The sequence below is a fragment of the Cavia porcellus genome, unplaced genomic scaffold (genome assembly GCF_034190915.1).
Source record: "Cavia porcellus strain 051 isolate PalLab524CR breed Dunkin Hartley unplaced genomic scaffold, mCavPor4.1 scaffold_6, whole genome shotgun sequence".
NCBI classification, from domain to species: domain Eukaryota; kingdom Metazoa; phylum Chordata; class Mammalia; order Rodentia; family Caviidae; genus Cavia; species Cavia porcellus.
In genome coordinates, this window is record NW_026947489.1 from 67,207,160 (window position 1) to 67,223,186 (window position 16,027).

Sequence of the window (16,027 nt, forward strand, 5' to 3'; positions counted from 1 at the left end):
GCTTTTTCTACACTGGAATCTGGTGCATCTTTTAAACTTGGCACTAGGGAAGTCTTGGAAAAAACACACTGGCTGAGTTCCATGGCCTTTTCAGGATCTCTAGGGCCCATTTCTTGAGGACATCACACTAGACACGCTCAGTCCCACTAATCCAGCCCCTTCTATGATAGAAAACATTTTATACCCTTCACAACATTTGACAACCAGTATAGAAAAGCAAAGGTGTTTATACTTTTAAAGGATGTTCCCAAGTGTTTGCAGCCAACCAAGATGATGATGGTTGTTATACAAACTATGCTTTATATTCATACAGAAATATTTCTAGACCATGCAAGATCTTTCATACTTAATCAGCAGTATGGTGGGTTTGTACTAAAAATTGGAATAAGATATTATATATATGAGGTGTGTAAAAATGATGTTTTTACTTTGATTTTATTCCCCTAATATGTGGTAATAATTTCCAAAAAGGAGCCAAAATTATCAGGTCTGAAGTTATCATTTGAAGAGCAACTATTATATTTAAAACTTGCATAAAAGAATTCAACTGAAAACATGCAACTCAGAGACTGTTTTATTATAGGAACAAAAGAGGAGTAAGAACAATCACACTAACTTCCAGGTTCTAGTTTCAGCAACCGGGTAAAACTGTTCAGTTTAAGCAAGCAAACAATACTAAGGTGAAGATCAGGTGTTAAATGATGACACTCTTGGGACTGCACATGTAGAGATTTAGGTGGTTATGATACCCACAAGTGGACACTTACAGGATGAGAAGGACTCTGGTTCTATATCTTTATAAAGACATTATGAGTGAACTTCTGGCGTGAGGAAATATCATGCATGGTAGATGAGTTCTATATGTAGAAAGGTTCAGACTACACAGACTAAGAGGAATGAGATTTGAAACTAGGAACACAGACAGTCCTAAGCAGAAGTGGAAGCAAGTAGAGAAGGAAAATGTCAGGAATTGAAAAGGCAAAGTTACATGAGAAAGAGACACAAAGCAAAGAGAGAGAAAATGGGAGAAGTCAGGAAACAGAAACGCTGAGAACAGAAAACAAACAACTGTTCCCAGGAACAGCACTGCAGAAACACATAATCAAGACAGGAGAGCAACAGGGCCAACAAGATGGAGGAAATGTCTCTGTCACATCACTTGGACTGCTAGAACACAATGCGGTAGGTCACTCGCCAACAACAGAATGCGGTGCCCACAGTCGGAAAGGGAAGAGAAAGACACCAGCATGTGAGTGTCTGCCATGGCCCTTTCCTCACAGAAGCAGCCTTCTGCTCCAAGTGTGCTGTGAAGAAGATTAAATTACACAAGCTCCCTCAGCCTTCTGAGATAAGGGCACTGTTTGCCCTCATGAAAGCAGACCTGTGTCCCTTAGCCATCCAACAAAGATTCACCCAAAATTACAATCAAATGAGGTTACTTTCACCATGTGAAATTGAGGACACATAGAGTCAGACCAGAGTGAGGACAGATTGGCATTGGATTGATCAGCATTGCTTTCAAACTTTTCCGTTCTGCCTTCCTGGCTGTCATAAGATGGAAAGTGAAAAACTACACTGAAAGTGTAAGCTTGATGTCACTTAGAGCACTGTTGTTAGGGATTTAGATTCACTTTTCCAGATTCCAGTGTGAAAACCAGGTAAATGGATCTGGGATGGGCCATCATCTTTGTACGTGTGGCCTACAGATGAGCTACACTATTTCTGTACCCCATGGACAAAATGGAACGGAATTCCATTCCATTCACTTTGCCATTCCGTAGCTCATTCGAGTGGCACCAGGGCAGAGTCATCTGGGATAGACCTGCGTTTTCAGTCTGTGCTGGCCAAGACAAACACCCTTCCCAGAGGTCTTCAGCAGTGTAGGTCGGCCACAGCTGTGATGGCAACAGTGTAGCCCTACTTCAGGAGAAACAGCTGCTTGGGTGATACCTGACTTTTCTGCTATTTTAAATGTGGGAAGCTAAAAGGATCACTGTCCCTGCTCTGCAGAAACCTCCAGAGGTCTCCTGGCAAAAGACATCATAAGCAGTGGGTTTTGGGAGATCATAGACATCATCAGTGTGCTCTGATCCCCCTTAGCCTTGGCCCAGTTCCCCAGCACTCTTCAGTGTGAGCTGCAACAGGCCAGAGTACTGGGGAAGGACAAAGCACTGATCAAGGTTGCAGCTGCAAACCTTTGCAGGCAGCCAAAGGAGGCCAGAAATTGTGAGGAAAGTTTTCCTGGGCCACCTGCAGGGCTTGAGGGTGAGGTACTGGATGTGACAGCTGTTAGAGGCACCACACTTCCTCTGGCTGCCAGAGGGAGATGCACCTTGAGAACCAGGCCTCATTTTTGTCTACTCAATGATAAGAGATTAAGCTGTGCCTTATGACCTGCATAAACATTATCATTTGTGACTGTTAGATCTCCATTCCCAAAACTGCACAGCTAATGCAGAAAGAGAACAGAGATGCAAATGCGAAGAGATTTAAACCCGCAGGTTTAAGACACTGCAATCTAATCTCATTTGTTATCTTTCCTAACCATTCAATGACATGAAAATAATTAATTTTTTGCAAAGCAAATCAAAAATTCACAACAAGTTCAATATGCAAACACGACACAACTGCAAAACTTTCTCCCTAGGACCAACAAAGGTTGTGTCAATAGCGCCATCTTCTCTTCATAAGGACCCACTTTCTTTCCTTTTTCCTCTTGCTCCTTAGCTTGGCAAAGGCCCGGTGAAAAGCAAGGCAGGAAAAGCCCTCCTCCAGGCCTTGCGGCACGTGTCGAGTGAGAGCCTTAAGCATGGGGAAGACCCTGCAGCAGCCCATGCACCTGAAGCCCCTCTCCAGGTCCAGCAGCCATGGAGGGGTTTTAGCCCTGGGACAGATCGCTGTGCCAGGGGCTTCGATGTTCTCTCAGCATCTTTCCACTCCTCTAGTATGTCACTGTCCCCGTGATCCTTGCTGTCAGTTAGGAGGGGCCCTATATCTTCAGGGAGGATGACTTTTGGAGGAATCCCCTCAGGAAAGCTGACTTTGGATATGCTGATTCTCTTTGGTGGAGACTGCAATTCTCTTTCTGCATCCCCGAACATCTCCAGGCCCCTCCTGGTTAGGACACGCATGTAGTAAATGTTCATGACTCTTTTCTCTTCAGCGCACCCTGAGGTCATCAAGAGGTTATTGATATATCTGGAAAGTAAATGGGGACCTGAATTGGAGGAGCAGTTCTGACATTCCACCAAATCCCGATGCAGAAGCCTCTTGCGGGACGCGAAACATGGAAAAAGTTGAGGCAATTCACTGGTTTCTAGAAAAGAAAATGTTAAAGAAACACGAGATGGGGTGGCCCCCAGAACATCTCTGTTTGGGCACATGTGTGGTGGGAGAGCATGCATCTGGGGTGTTTTAGAATTCTCTGTGTGGTGTGTGTTGTACAGCATGAAAAATGACTTTATGGTGCTTCCTAGAAATACATGTATATGTACTATTATAAATACTGTAAATACACACAGTCATACACATATACATTATACATATAACACATCTATTCATGTACCTATTTTCTGGTACGTATCTGGTGAATGTTTCTGGTCCTGTTAAAAGCATAGAGTGATGGACATGTGTGTGAGTGTGTGGGAAGCTGTTATGTTGTAGTATAGATCACGTGATGTGACTCATAGCACGAATTGTGAATGCTGTTATGTCAGGTATCATCAGCCCTACACGCAGGGCCCGTGCTTATGACCCCAGATCATGCAACTCCATGAAGCTGATGGCATGGAGGAAGAAGTGATGTTTGGGTGAGAAAGTGTACATATTGAGAAGGACCCTGATGATTTCTAGTATTTGGTGTATCACACAGAATGGAGTTAAGAAATTTATCCCTCAGCGAGGATGGGAAGCTCTCTAGGGGATGAGAGCGTATAGTGGTGAATCTGAGAACCACTGTGTGTAGGAATGAGAGTGAAGGACGCACATAGGAAATATTTATAGGGAATGGGATGGGCAACAGGGAGAGAGAAGAGTATTTGGGAGAAAGGCAAAAGGAAGGAGCAACGGGCCCATAGCATGGTATAAAGCATTGTGACATATGTGACATGAGCTGTGAAGTTGAACTTATGCCGCTGTAAGGGAAGGAGCTGCTCACACCCCTACACAGCTCAGCATGACCCATGGCCTCACCCACTGCTGCCTCTGTGTTCACACGGAAATGTGTGCTGAGAAGTTCTGTCCTGTGCTGGGAGCCTTGTTTCCTATCTGGCCCTCCTCAGAGGCCTCAATCTTAGTCCCTCTGCCCTGAGGCCCTTTCCTGTTGGTGAGAAGGGGTCAGAGAAGCAGCTCAGCTCAGCCTCTTGTCTGAGCTCACAGCATCTCTGCATCTGCCTCACCTTTGTCTCTCTCCGAAAGAGTCACAATCACAAATGAAAGATTTGGTAAACTCATGTTTGGAGAAATTAAATATTCTTGATTTTATTACACTACTGGGCCTGTTCCCACTGAGAACCAAGCTCATGTCCCTTTATTTAACTGATTAAGAGCAGCAGCATCTCTCACTGCAGATCTCAAATTAGGCCAATGAGTGTCTTGCACCCATATGAGGCATACAAAGCAGCAAAGTGATGTGTGTTGCTTGCTGTGTGTGTCCTGTATATGAGATTATTGTGTGTTGGTTAAAATTAAACTAGGGTTTAACTGTGATTGATTTTGTGGTTACACCTTCACACCAGTCTACCATACTCTTTCTGATCATACTGAGACACTGTTTTTATGTGTCTCTGATCATTTCTTATGCACTTGGTCACTCTCCCACCATTTCCCAAACAGAATCCAATTGTCCAGGGATTTGGAGTTTACTCCGTGGTCATATGCTTTCCTCTAGGTAGTGAGTATGTCTACACATGATTATTTTCTGCTTGTTTCATACTAAATAGCTTCCATCACCTGATGGTTGGGAACATCTAACTCAAATCCGGGTGACACTCAGACCCTGCTCAATAGTCCCTCCATATCTGCACCAAGAGATCTGTCTTCATAGGAGAGGTGCTCTGAGGTTGTGTGAGAAATGTCCCCTCCATTGTAGTGGTGAATGTTGGAAAATAGCTCACCTTCACCCTGAATACCATCATGCTCATTCACCTCTCTTGAGAAAGTAAATAATGATGAAGAGATATGGTTCTGCTTGGGTGTTTATGTGTATTCTATGCTTAAGCAAATACTTGGAGAATTGTGTGAGATTTTCTGTCACATATATACTGCCTCCATCCTTCTTGATAAATTACATTGCTCCTGTTAGTAAAAGATTTTAGGTGCAGAATGCTGTGATCTTGTGAATACGCTGCAGATCACCACATCTGCACAATGCATCCCTGGTGCAGCTACTGCTTGCTTCTGCCTTTCCACTGAGGTTGTTACAATACATTGACTGTGCTGCCTTGTAGTTAGCCCTGCTCATGGGAGTGCACTTCCTATGGGGAAAATGAGCACCAGAGTTGCACACCTGTGTGGTACACACCTCTCCATTCATTTGCCCTTTCCATTGACTGGGATGTTGATAAACCAAAGTCTCTTGGAAACCTCTATATGAGTGACAACATATTTCAGTCTCAGCTTATGAATTATCTCAGGAAGGACAGCTGTTCTATAGCCTTGAACATACACTGAGCTCATAGCTAGGTAGGAAGTAGACTCTACATGGACCACTTACAGTAGCTTGACCTCTTCTGATGAAGTCAAGGTGTTTTGTATTTGTAAGAGGCACATAATTTCACTGAGTATACAGTAGGTGGACAACTGTGCTTTATGATGGTATTGATCTTTCTCTGGGCTTTTTTTTTTTTCTCTGTGCATCTGTGTGTCTGCTTGCATATGTGTCTGTTTTTGTGTTTGCTTTACATGTTTCATAGTCTACAGTTTCTAACATTTTTGAATATGTAGCAATGTTAAGGTGAAAGGAAGACAGGCTTACACTCTATACACACGACCATCAAAAAACACCAAAGCTCTAAAAATAAATATTTTTGGAAATGACAAAGTATTTGTCGAAATATGAGGGTTTCTTTTGTAGAAATATGAGTGAGAGCTCCAATCTGTCTCATCCCACCACTGAACGAGTGCTCCATCTTAGGACTTGATTACTGTTAATATACAAGGCAACCTCCACTGTTCAATTTCCAATTTTTCCATAAAGAGCCAAATTTTATCTCTTTAACTCGCCATTCTTGGCTAATTCATCTCTGTTTGTGTCCTGTTTTTTCTTACATTTCACATAGGAGTTGGCCAGAATGAAAATATGTGAGCTTTTATTCCTAAGTAATTAAGTTATTCACTTTATAGTCATTGCATCAGAAACCAGAAGTTAAACTTGTAAAAATATTTTTCAATTCTATGAACTCCAGTTTCTTCTTCATCACAAGGAAGAGAGCACTGTTAGAGTACTGTTCCTTTACTTTCCCAATATAGTTAGTAGAAAGTCAGATGACATAAAATCCATTCTTAAAAGAAAAGGTCTAGACCAAGTATGTGGCAGTATAACCCAGTGACCCTAAATAGATAGACTCATCTCCTAAGCCTCAACATAAAACCTGGATGCTCTTTCTCTTCACTCTCAGACTACCTGAGCCCTCAGTAAGACAAAAATCTCCTGCCCTCATTCAGTCGCCTCTCTCTCTCCTCCACGGCTACACCACAAACTACAAATCCTCTTCCCTCTCACAGGAAAGACAGTTCCTCATTCCCTCCTTAGAGAACACACTAACACACTAACTAACCTCTTGACATCTTTGCAGGTGGAGGTGAGATTCTGCCCTCTAGATGTTTTCTCTTCTGTTTCTGTTTCATGATTCCACTCTTTGGAGAATCGCTGAAATCAGGAAAATTTCTCTCTGACACAGCTCTCACAGTGTGAGTCAAGGATAACAAGGAATGAAATTTGAACAGCCAAAATCAAAAAATACCAACGGAAGCTATCTGTTCAGGTAATTATTGTGGTGAGCAGTGATCCACTGGACATCAGTATTGACATCAGTTATCACTAAGGTCTGATCGTGTTCTACAAATCATTGACAACATCACCAGGCCTGCAGGACCAATCCAATGTGCACAGCATTTCTGGTCTCCTCATAACCATTTGTCAGGTGGAATAATGCATTTCATCTAATGGAAATTCTGTCACTGTCCTGAATAATAATATCTTCAATTTAATATCCAAACTCAATAGAGAGGCAATATTGACTAACCAAAGGAAATCCTTTGATGTGTCTGGGAAACCTCCATAAATCAATCTGTCCAATGGTAAGGACACAGCAGTACCAGAAAGGATTAGGCTTAGCACTATGCTTGTCTCATAGAAAATAGAAAATATTACAACTTACCAATTCTCTTTATGTTGATACAGATTTGAGACAGATAGTGTACATGTGTGTGTAGTTCATATATGCACACATTGCTAGTAATAACTGGACACATGCTGTAAGCCTAAAACAGACAGAAGTTTATGTGATCCATAGGAAAAAAATCACTTCAGAGATTAAGAAAATTAGTGTTTGTATAACAAATACAACATATGCAAAATGCATATTTATAATATGGGTATAAAATGAAATCAGACAGGACAGGTCCACAGTAATTTCAGTAGTAAATGATGCTATATTGATCCGTGTTCAGCTATAACATAATTAAATATTTAATAAGAATAAATTATTAGATTCCTGTTATTAGCTCCGCTGTTTGAGTTATCAGCATAACATATCTGAAATGTGAAACATATTTTAAAGTATGAAGATATTTACTTTTATCACAGGATGTGGGAGTTGTGTATGTTTTTGTTATTTAGATGTATTCTGATATTCAATTATGACTTCAAATCTCCCCTGAAAGCCATAGGTAGGATATGAGGCAGTGGAGCACCCTGAGCACTGTAACATTTCCTACAGTGAGATTTGTTGAAAAGCAGTATTGCTTAAGGTGGACAAATTATAGAAATCTTAATTATACAATGAGTTTCTAAGAGTACAATTATTTAATATGTCTTAGAATAAAGAAGCAAATCTCTGGGCCAGGGAGTTAGCTCAGTGGCATAAGCACCTGTTTGTCAATCACGAGGTGGGCAGTTTGATTCAGGTACAAAAAAGAAAAGAAAAAAACACAACACTCAGTTATTTCATATACCTAAAACAACCATGAAACCATGAAATAAAGCATTGAAACCATCAATTCTTACTCATTCCTCAGTAAGTGGACCAAACATCAATGTTAGTATGAGTCTACACCACATCAGTTTCCTATTTATTGTCTCCTACATAAATGATCTGCAAGGAGCAAAACAGGTAAGAGTAAAATCTGGTTAATGGCTTTTCCACAGAGTTCCAGCATACGAGAGTCCTGCTCTCATATTCAGCCATTTAAGTCACAGGAAAAATAGTGCAAAACATATTCTTTGAGGAGAATCCCAGCCTTTGCTATACGCAAATGATGATATTTTCAATTTTTCATTTTCAATCTTTATAAATTTTGTTTTTAAATGCTTAATTTATAGCCTTTAACACATATTTAATGATAAATGAAATGTTATGAATCACCTAGATTTTCTTTTTTCTGATATCGTTTCAATAGTGACTAATTTGCCTCTTATTAGGGGTTTTGTTTTTGACATGTAATTAAGTGATAATTTATGGGATACAGTGTGATATTTTGATGTGTTTATACTTTATGTACTTATTAACATGTAATATGAAGTTTCTACATAATGTCAACTATTTTTATTTCATTTAAATATCTTGTAATTATCATTTCATTGGTTAAAAGAACATTTCAAATTCTCTCTACTAGATTTCTGAATATTCAGAAATGATGCTGTTATCACTCTTCAGATTAACAAAGAACCAGACCTGTCTGGACACACTCTTTCATTTGTTAATCATTCCCTATTGTCCTCTGCCCAGCTTCTCTGAAGATTATTCTGTCCTGTAACTCTATGAGCTCAATTTCTGTAGTTTCATGATGAAACAAGACAGTATTTTTATACCTACATCATTTCACTTTACATTGCAAACTCTAGGTTCTTGATACCTCTGGGGAATGTTACTGGAAATTATAAGATTTGGATTTTAGTGAACGAATAATGTTCTATTGTGTTTCCGTAGCAATAACTGTTGTCATGCATGGCTCATGGGTCTTCTTGGTTGATTCCACATCCTGGATATTGTGAATGGTGCTGCAAAAAACTCTGAGATGCATGTAAACCTTGAAATACTGATTGTGTTTTCCTTGGATATATACTGAGAGGAGGATTGCTACATTAATTGCTGCTAGGTTTTAAAGTTCTCTAACAGTTTGAGTGTAATATAGTTTACAATATTTGCATGAAAAGTTCTTCACTGTTATGAAATTTATTATGGCACACATTCAGGAAGCTGATACATATTTTCTACTTAATATTTTCATGTGGAAATTTACATTAATTTGCCAAAAAGAAAGTGTTTCCTAGGATCCTTCTTCTTCCCCTCCTTCTCCTACTCCTTCTCCTTCTTCTTTTTCTATTTAGTACTAGCTGACCTTTAATTTGCAATGATCCTCCTGCATCAGCCTTCCACGGCTTAGATGACAGGCTTGCACCACCATGCTCAGCAAACAAACCGTTCTTGGTTCTGAAGATTTTCTGTTTTCAAATATGTAGTTGGCTTGATATAGAACAGTGTTTAATCTTTGCTTGTAGGAAATAGAGATATTAATTTACATTAAAAATTCTTTTCCTATGTGCCATACTAAATATACCTTAAATTCATGTGAAATTATTTGGAACATATTTCTTTATAGAATCCTTAAAATTTTCTGTTATATGGAAGCGTTTTTTCTTTGTGTTGCTTGCTTTTGAGACAGGGTCTTCCTGTGTATTTTAGGCTGACTTTGAACTCATATGAAGGCAAGGTCGACCTAAAACCAATGGCAATCCCTCTGCCTCAGCCTCACAAGGGCTATGATGACAGCCATGCAGCACTATGCTCAGAAATATTGGAGCTTTAGCTTTTGTTATTTAATGAAATGTCTCAAAGATCTCTTGTCAGTTTGTTTAGTCTGTGAAAATGTTTAAAATTGCAATTTAATTTGAAATTCTATTTATAGCATGGGTTGCGAAATTTTAAATTCCATTTCAGCCCTAATTTCTAGGAATAAAAAACAAAAACCTCCTAAAAAACCTGTAATTCTCAGACTGGTCACCACGATATTAATAGTTTTTTATTTACTAAGATAAATATTGGTAGAGTCATAACAGTTCAACCAAGGTTTCCATTACCAGTGAGAGTCAGAGCCCTGTTTGAATTGTAGAACTTTCCACGCAGCCCACTGAGCTCTGTAGGAGGAAGGGGAACCTGAAAGACAGGCTTTGGCAGAGAGCAAAGGGTAGAACATTTACTGCGAGTCTCAGCCAGACTCTGTGCCGCATGTAACCTGGAGAAAGGCTCTGCCATTGTTTGACTATACATTGGGAGCTGGGTGCTGTTTCTTGCTACACAGGAGTCTTGTACCTCTATTGCACTTGGCACTCCAGAAGGATTGGAAAACACACACTGAATGGGGTTTCCTGCCCTGTTTCACATTCTCTGGGTCCTACTACTTGAGATCATCACACTAGACATAGTCAGTACCACTAATCCAGCCCCTTCTATGATACAAAACATTTTATTCTCTTCACACTATTCAACAACCAGTAGAGAAAATATAAAGTGTTTATCTAGTAAAAAGATGTTCCCAAACACCTTAGCCAACTAAGATGATGATGGTTATTATATATACAATGTTTTGTATTCATACAGAAATATTTCTGAACCACTCAAGTTCTTTCAGACTCAAATCAGAAGTATGCTGTTTTTTATTAAATGATGGAAGAAGATACTACAGATATTAGGTGTGTAAAAATGATGATTTTACTTTGATTTTATTCCACTGATAACTGCAACTATTTTCCAAAAAGGAACCAAAGTTTTCATGTCTGAGGTTATCTTTTGAAGAGCCAGTGTTATGTGTCAAAATTGCATTAAAAAATTCAGCTGAATACGTGCATCTAAGACACAGTTCATATGTGGAAACAAAATGAGAATGACAACAACACATTGACTTCCATGATTCTAGTTTCAGAAACCGGGCAAAATCGTTTACTTTACAAAAAACAAGCAATACAAAGGAGAACATCAGGTGTTAGATGATAGAAATCTTGGGACTGAACATGTAGAACTTTAGGTGCTTGTGACATACAGGTGGATATTTGGAAGTTGCAGTAGGAATCTGGTTCTATATTGGTAAAATTATTATGAGCGAACTTACAGCTTGGGGGAATATGATATATGGTAGACAAGTTACGCAAGTAGAAATTTTCACTGAGAACAGAGCACAAAGAACACAGAACTGTTCCCAGTAATAACACTACAGAAAACAAACCAGCAATAAAGGAGGGCAACAGGACAACCAAGTGGAGAAAATGTCTCGGGCAGATCACCTGGACTTCTGTGACCAAATGCTGGAGGTCACTTGCCAACAACAGAAATGCAGTGCTCACACTCCAATGGGAAGAGCAAGGAACCAGCATGTGAGTGTCTAGCACGCCCCTTCCTCAGGGAAGGAGCCTTCTGCTCCATGTGGGTTCTGAAGGAGATAGAAGTCAACAAGCTCCCTCAGCCTTCTTAGATAAGGACACTGTTCCCACTCAAGAAAGCAGACCTGTATCCCATACACATCCACCAAAGATCCACCCAAAATTACAACCAAACTTGAGCTTAGTTTTCAGACTGTGTACCTGGGAACACATATAGTCAGATCAGAGTGAGGACAGATTGGCATTGTTTGAGCAGCATCTCTCTCAGATTTTTTGTTGTGTCTTCTTCGATGTCACGGGACGGAAAGTGAAAAACCACACTGAAAGTGTAAGCTTGCTTTCCAGTAGAGCACTATTGTTAGATATTTAGATTTAGATTTTCTTTTTCCAGACTCCAGTTTGGAAACCAGGCAAAATGCATCTGGGACGGGGTCATCGGCTCTCTATGTGTGGCATGTACTTGAAATGGGCTATTTCTGCACTCCCTGGCCAAGATTATTTTTCCTATTCACTGGTTTTCTAAAGCTCATCTAAAGTGGATCCAGGGCAGAGTCAGCTTGGATAGACCTGTGTTTGCAGTCTGCTCTGGCCAAATCAGATACCCTTCTGAAAGGTCTTCAGGGAACTTAAGATTGCCAAGGTTGTGTAGCCTTCCTTCAGGAGAAGCAGCAGCTTGCTCCAAGGTCCCAAATTTCTGCTAAATGGGGGAAGCTAAAATGATCACTGTCCCTGTCTTCAGAAACCTCCACAGGTTTTCGGGCAAAAGTGATCACAGTCCATTGGTAATTGGGAGCTCATAGACATCATCAGTGTGCTCTCATCCCCCTCAACCTTGGTCCAGTCCTCCAGCACTCTTCAATATGAGAAACAACAGGTCAGAGTACTGGGGAAGAATACAGCACTGCTCAGGGCTGCAGCTGCAAACCTGTGCAGGCAGCTGGACAGGAGGACAGAACAGGGCCACCCAGGATTTGAGGGTGACGTACTCTATGTGACAACTGTTAGAGGCATCACACTTCCTATGGCTGCCAGAGGGAGACACACCTTGACAGCCAGGCCTCATTTGTGCCTAGCCCAATGCTAGGATGAGAGGAAACTGTGCCTTATGAGCTGCAGAAACATTATCATATGTGACTGTTAGAACATACATTCTCACCACAAGAGACCTGAGGCAGAAAGAGAACACAGGTACCAAAGGGAAGAAGAGATTTAAGCGCACAAGTTTATGGGACTGAAGTCCAATCTCATTTGTTGCCTCTCGTAACCATTCAATGAAATGAAAATAATTATTTATTTGGAAAGCAGAACAAAAATTCACAAACAAGTTCAAAATGCAAACACAGCACAACCGCACAACTTTCTCCCCAGAGCCATCCTGTAACGCAGTCCTGGCTTCCTAAAGACCCGCTTTCTTTCCTTCTTCCTCTTGCTCCTTAGCCTGGCAAAGGCCCGGTGAAAAGCAAGGCATGAAAAGCCCTCCTCCAGGCCATGCGCCACGTGTCTGGTGAGGGCCTTCAGTGTGGGGAAGACTCTGCAGCAGCCCATGCACCTGAAGCCCCTCTCCAGGTCCAGCAGCCATGGAGGGGTTTTAGCCCTGGGACAGATCTGCTGTGCCAGGGGCTTCCATGCTCTATCACCATCTTTCCACTCCTCTAGCAAATCACTGTCCCCGTGAGCCTTGCTGTCACCTAGGAGAGGCCCTGTATCTTCGGGGAGGATGACTTTTGGAGGAATCCCCTCAGGAAAGCTGAGTTTGGCTATGCTTATCCTCTTTGGGGGAGGCTGCAGGTCTCCTTCTGCATCCTCGAAGATCGCCACGCCCCTCCTGGTTAGGACACGCATGTAGTAAACGTTCATGACTCTTTTCCCTTCAGCACACCCTGAGGTCATTGAGGGGTTATTGATGAAGGTGGAAGACGAACGGGGACCTGAAGTGAAGGAGCAATTCTGACACTCCACCAAATCCTGACGCAGAGGCCTCTTGCGGGATGGAAAACGAGGAAAATACTGAGAAAATTCATCGCTTTCTAGAAAAGAAAATGTTAAAGAAACATGAGATGGGATGACCTCCAGAAAATCCCTGTTTTGGGGCCTGTGAGATGGGAGAGCATGCATCTGTGATATTTCAGAATTATGAGGGTGATGTGTGTTATACAACATGAAAAATGAGTTTGTGGAGCTTCTTAGAACTACGGACATATGTAACATTCTAAATGCTCTCTATATACACAATTTTACAAATATATGTCATACACATAAGAGATCTGTTTGAATACCTATTTTCTGGTACATATCTGGCAAATGTTTCTGGTCCTGTGAAAAGCATACACTGACAGGCATGTGTGTATGTGTGTGGGAAGGTGTTAGGTTGTATTACAGAGCACGTGATGTGACTCATAGCATGAGTTGAGAATGCTGTTACATCATGTGACATCAGCCCTACATGAAGGCGGACATGCTTATGACCCCAGATCATGCATTATCATGAAGCTAGTGACAGGAAGGAAGAAGAGATATTTTGGTGAGAAAATATACATATTGAAAGCGACACTTACGTTTTCTATTATTTGGTCTGTTACACAGAATGGAATTAAGACAGTTTATCCTTCAGAGAGGATGGGAAGCTCTCTATGGGATGGTGCATACAGAGTTGAATCTGAGAACCACTGCGTGTAGGAAGGAGAGTGAAGGGTGCACATAGGAAATATTAATAGGGAATGGGATGGGCAGCAGGGAGAGAGAAGAATGTTTGTGAAAAATGCCAAAAGAAGGAGCAATGGGCCCATAGCCTGGTTACCTATAGAGCTGTGACATATGTGACATGAGCTGTGAGGGTGACTTTATGCTACAGTGAGGTTAGGAGCTGCTCGCACCCCTACACAGCTCAGCATGGTGCTCGGCCTCACCCACTGCTGTCTCACTGTTCACATGGAAATGTGTGCTGTGAAGTTCTGTCCTGTGCTGGGAGCCTTGTTTCCTATCTGGCCCTCCTCAGAGGCTTCCATCCAGTCCCTTTGCCCTGAGGTCCTTTCCGGTTTGTGAGAAGGGGTCAGGCAGGCAGCTCACCTCAGCCTCTTGTCTGAGCTCAGAGCATCTTGGCATTTGCCTCACCTTTCTCTGTATCTCCTCCAACAGAGTCACAATCTCAAATGAAAGTTGAGTAGACTGCTATGTTAAGACAAATTAATATTAATGATTTTATTACACTACTGGGCTGTTTCCAGTGGAAACCAAGCTCATCTCCTTTTACTTCACTGACTGAGAGCCTCAGAAACTCTCACTAGAAATCTCTAATTATTACTATTAGTGTCTTGCACTCATATGAGGCACACAAAGCTGCATAGTGATGGGTTTTGTGTATTGTGTGTGTCCTGTTTATGAGATTATTACATGTTGGTTTAAATTAAACTAGGGTTTAACTGTGATGGTCTTGGTGCTTACACTTTCATACCAGTCCACCACACTCCTTCTGATCATTCTGAGACAGTGATTTTATGTGTCTCTGATCATTTCTTATGCACTTGGTCACTTTCCAAACATTTCCCAAACAGAACCCAGTCTTGCAGTAATCTTGCGTTTACTCTGGCCTTATGTGATTTCCTCTAGGGATCCAGTATGTCCACACATGACTATTTTCTACTTCTTTCTGAATAAATACCATGCATCACATGCTGGTCAGGAACATTCCACTCAAATCTGGGATAGGCCGAGACCAAGCTCACCCTCAGACACTGCTCAGTGGTCTTCCATACCTGCATCAAGAGATTTGTCTTCAGAGGAGAGGTGCTCCAAGGTAATGTAAGCCATGTTCTCAACTTTGAGATGGTCAGTGTTGGACAATACCTCATCTTCACCCTGAAGACCATGGCGCACATTCACTTCTCCTGACAAAGTAAATAATGATGAAGAGATACGCTTCTGCTTTGGAGTTTATATGTATCTAGGTTTCAGCAAATATTGGAGTCAATTCTGTGACATGTTCTGTGACTGCTCCCACCCTTCTTGATAAATTACATGGCTCATTTTAATAAAAGATTTTAGATGCACAACGCTGTGATCTTGTCAATATGCTGCAGATCACCACATTTGCATAACGCATCCCTCATGCATCTACTGCTTGCTTCTGCCTTTCCACAGATGTTGTTATAATACATTGACTGTGCTGCCTAGTAGGTAGCCCTGCTCATGTGGTACACTTCCTACAAGGAAAATGAGTATAAGATTCGCACAGCTGAACTGTACACACCTGCCCCTCTCCATGCATTTGCTCTTTCCATTGACTGCGATGTTGATAAAACAAGGTCTCTTGGAAACCTCTATGTGAGTGACAACATGATTTAGTCTTGGCCTATGAATTGACTCACAAAGGACAACTGTTCTATCTCCTTGAACATACACTGAGTTCCTATGTAGGTAAGAAGGAGACACTGC

General features: G+C 41.3%; 1 protein-coding gene across 1 annotated transcript; it reads right to left on the reverse strand.

Moving 5' to 3' along the window:
• Positions 1-12,922: 12,922 nt before the first annotated feature.
• Positions 12,923-15,403, reverse strand: LOC134476315 (protein FAM170A-like). Its single transcript, XM_063249742.1, has 2 exons — positions 15,349-15,403; positions 12,923-13,623 (listed from the first exon to the last, which is right to left on the reverse strand). The coding sequence occupies exons 1-2, from the start codon at positions 15,401-15,403 to the stop codon at positions 12,923-12,925; spliced, it is 756 nt and encodes a 251-aa protein (XP_063105812.1).
• Positions 15,404-16,027: the final 624 nt, after the last annotated feature.

Bases quoted from the DNA above. Each gene is read 5' to 3' on its own strand.
- LOC134476315 (XM_063249742.1), bottom strand. From the start codon at position 15,403: ATGGCTTACATTACCTTGGAGCACCTCTCCTCTGAAGACAAATCTCTT. The intron at 13,624-15,348 runs GTATGGAAGACC...TTTCTTTTCTAG, and splicing joins AGACAAATCTCTTGATGCAG to AAAGCGATGAATTTTCTCAG.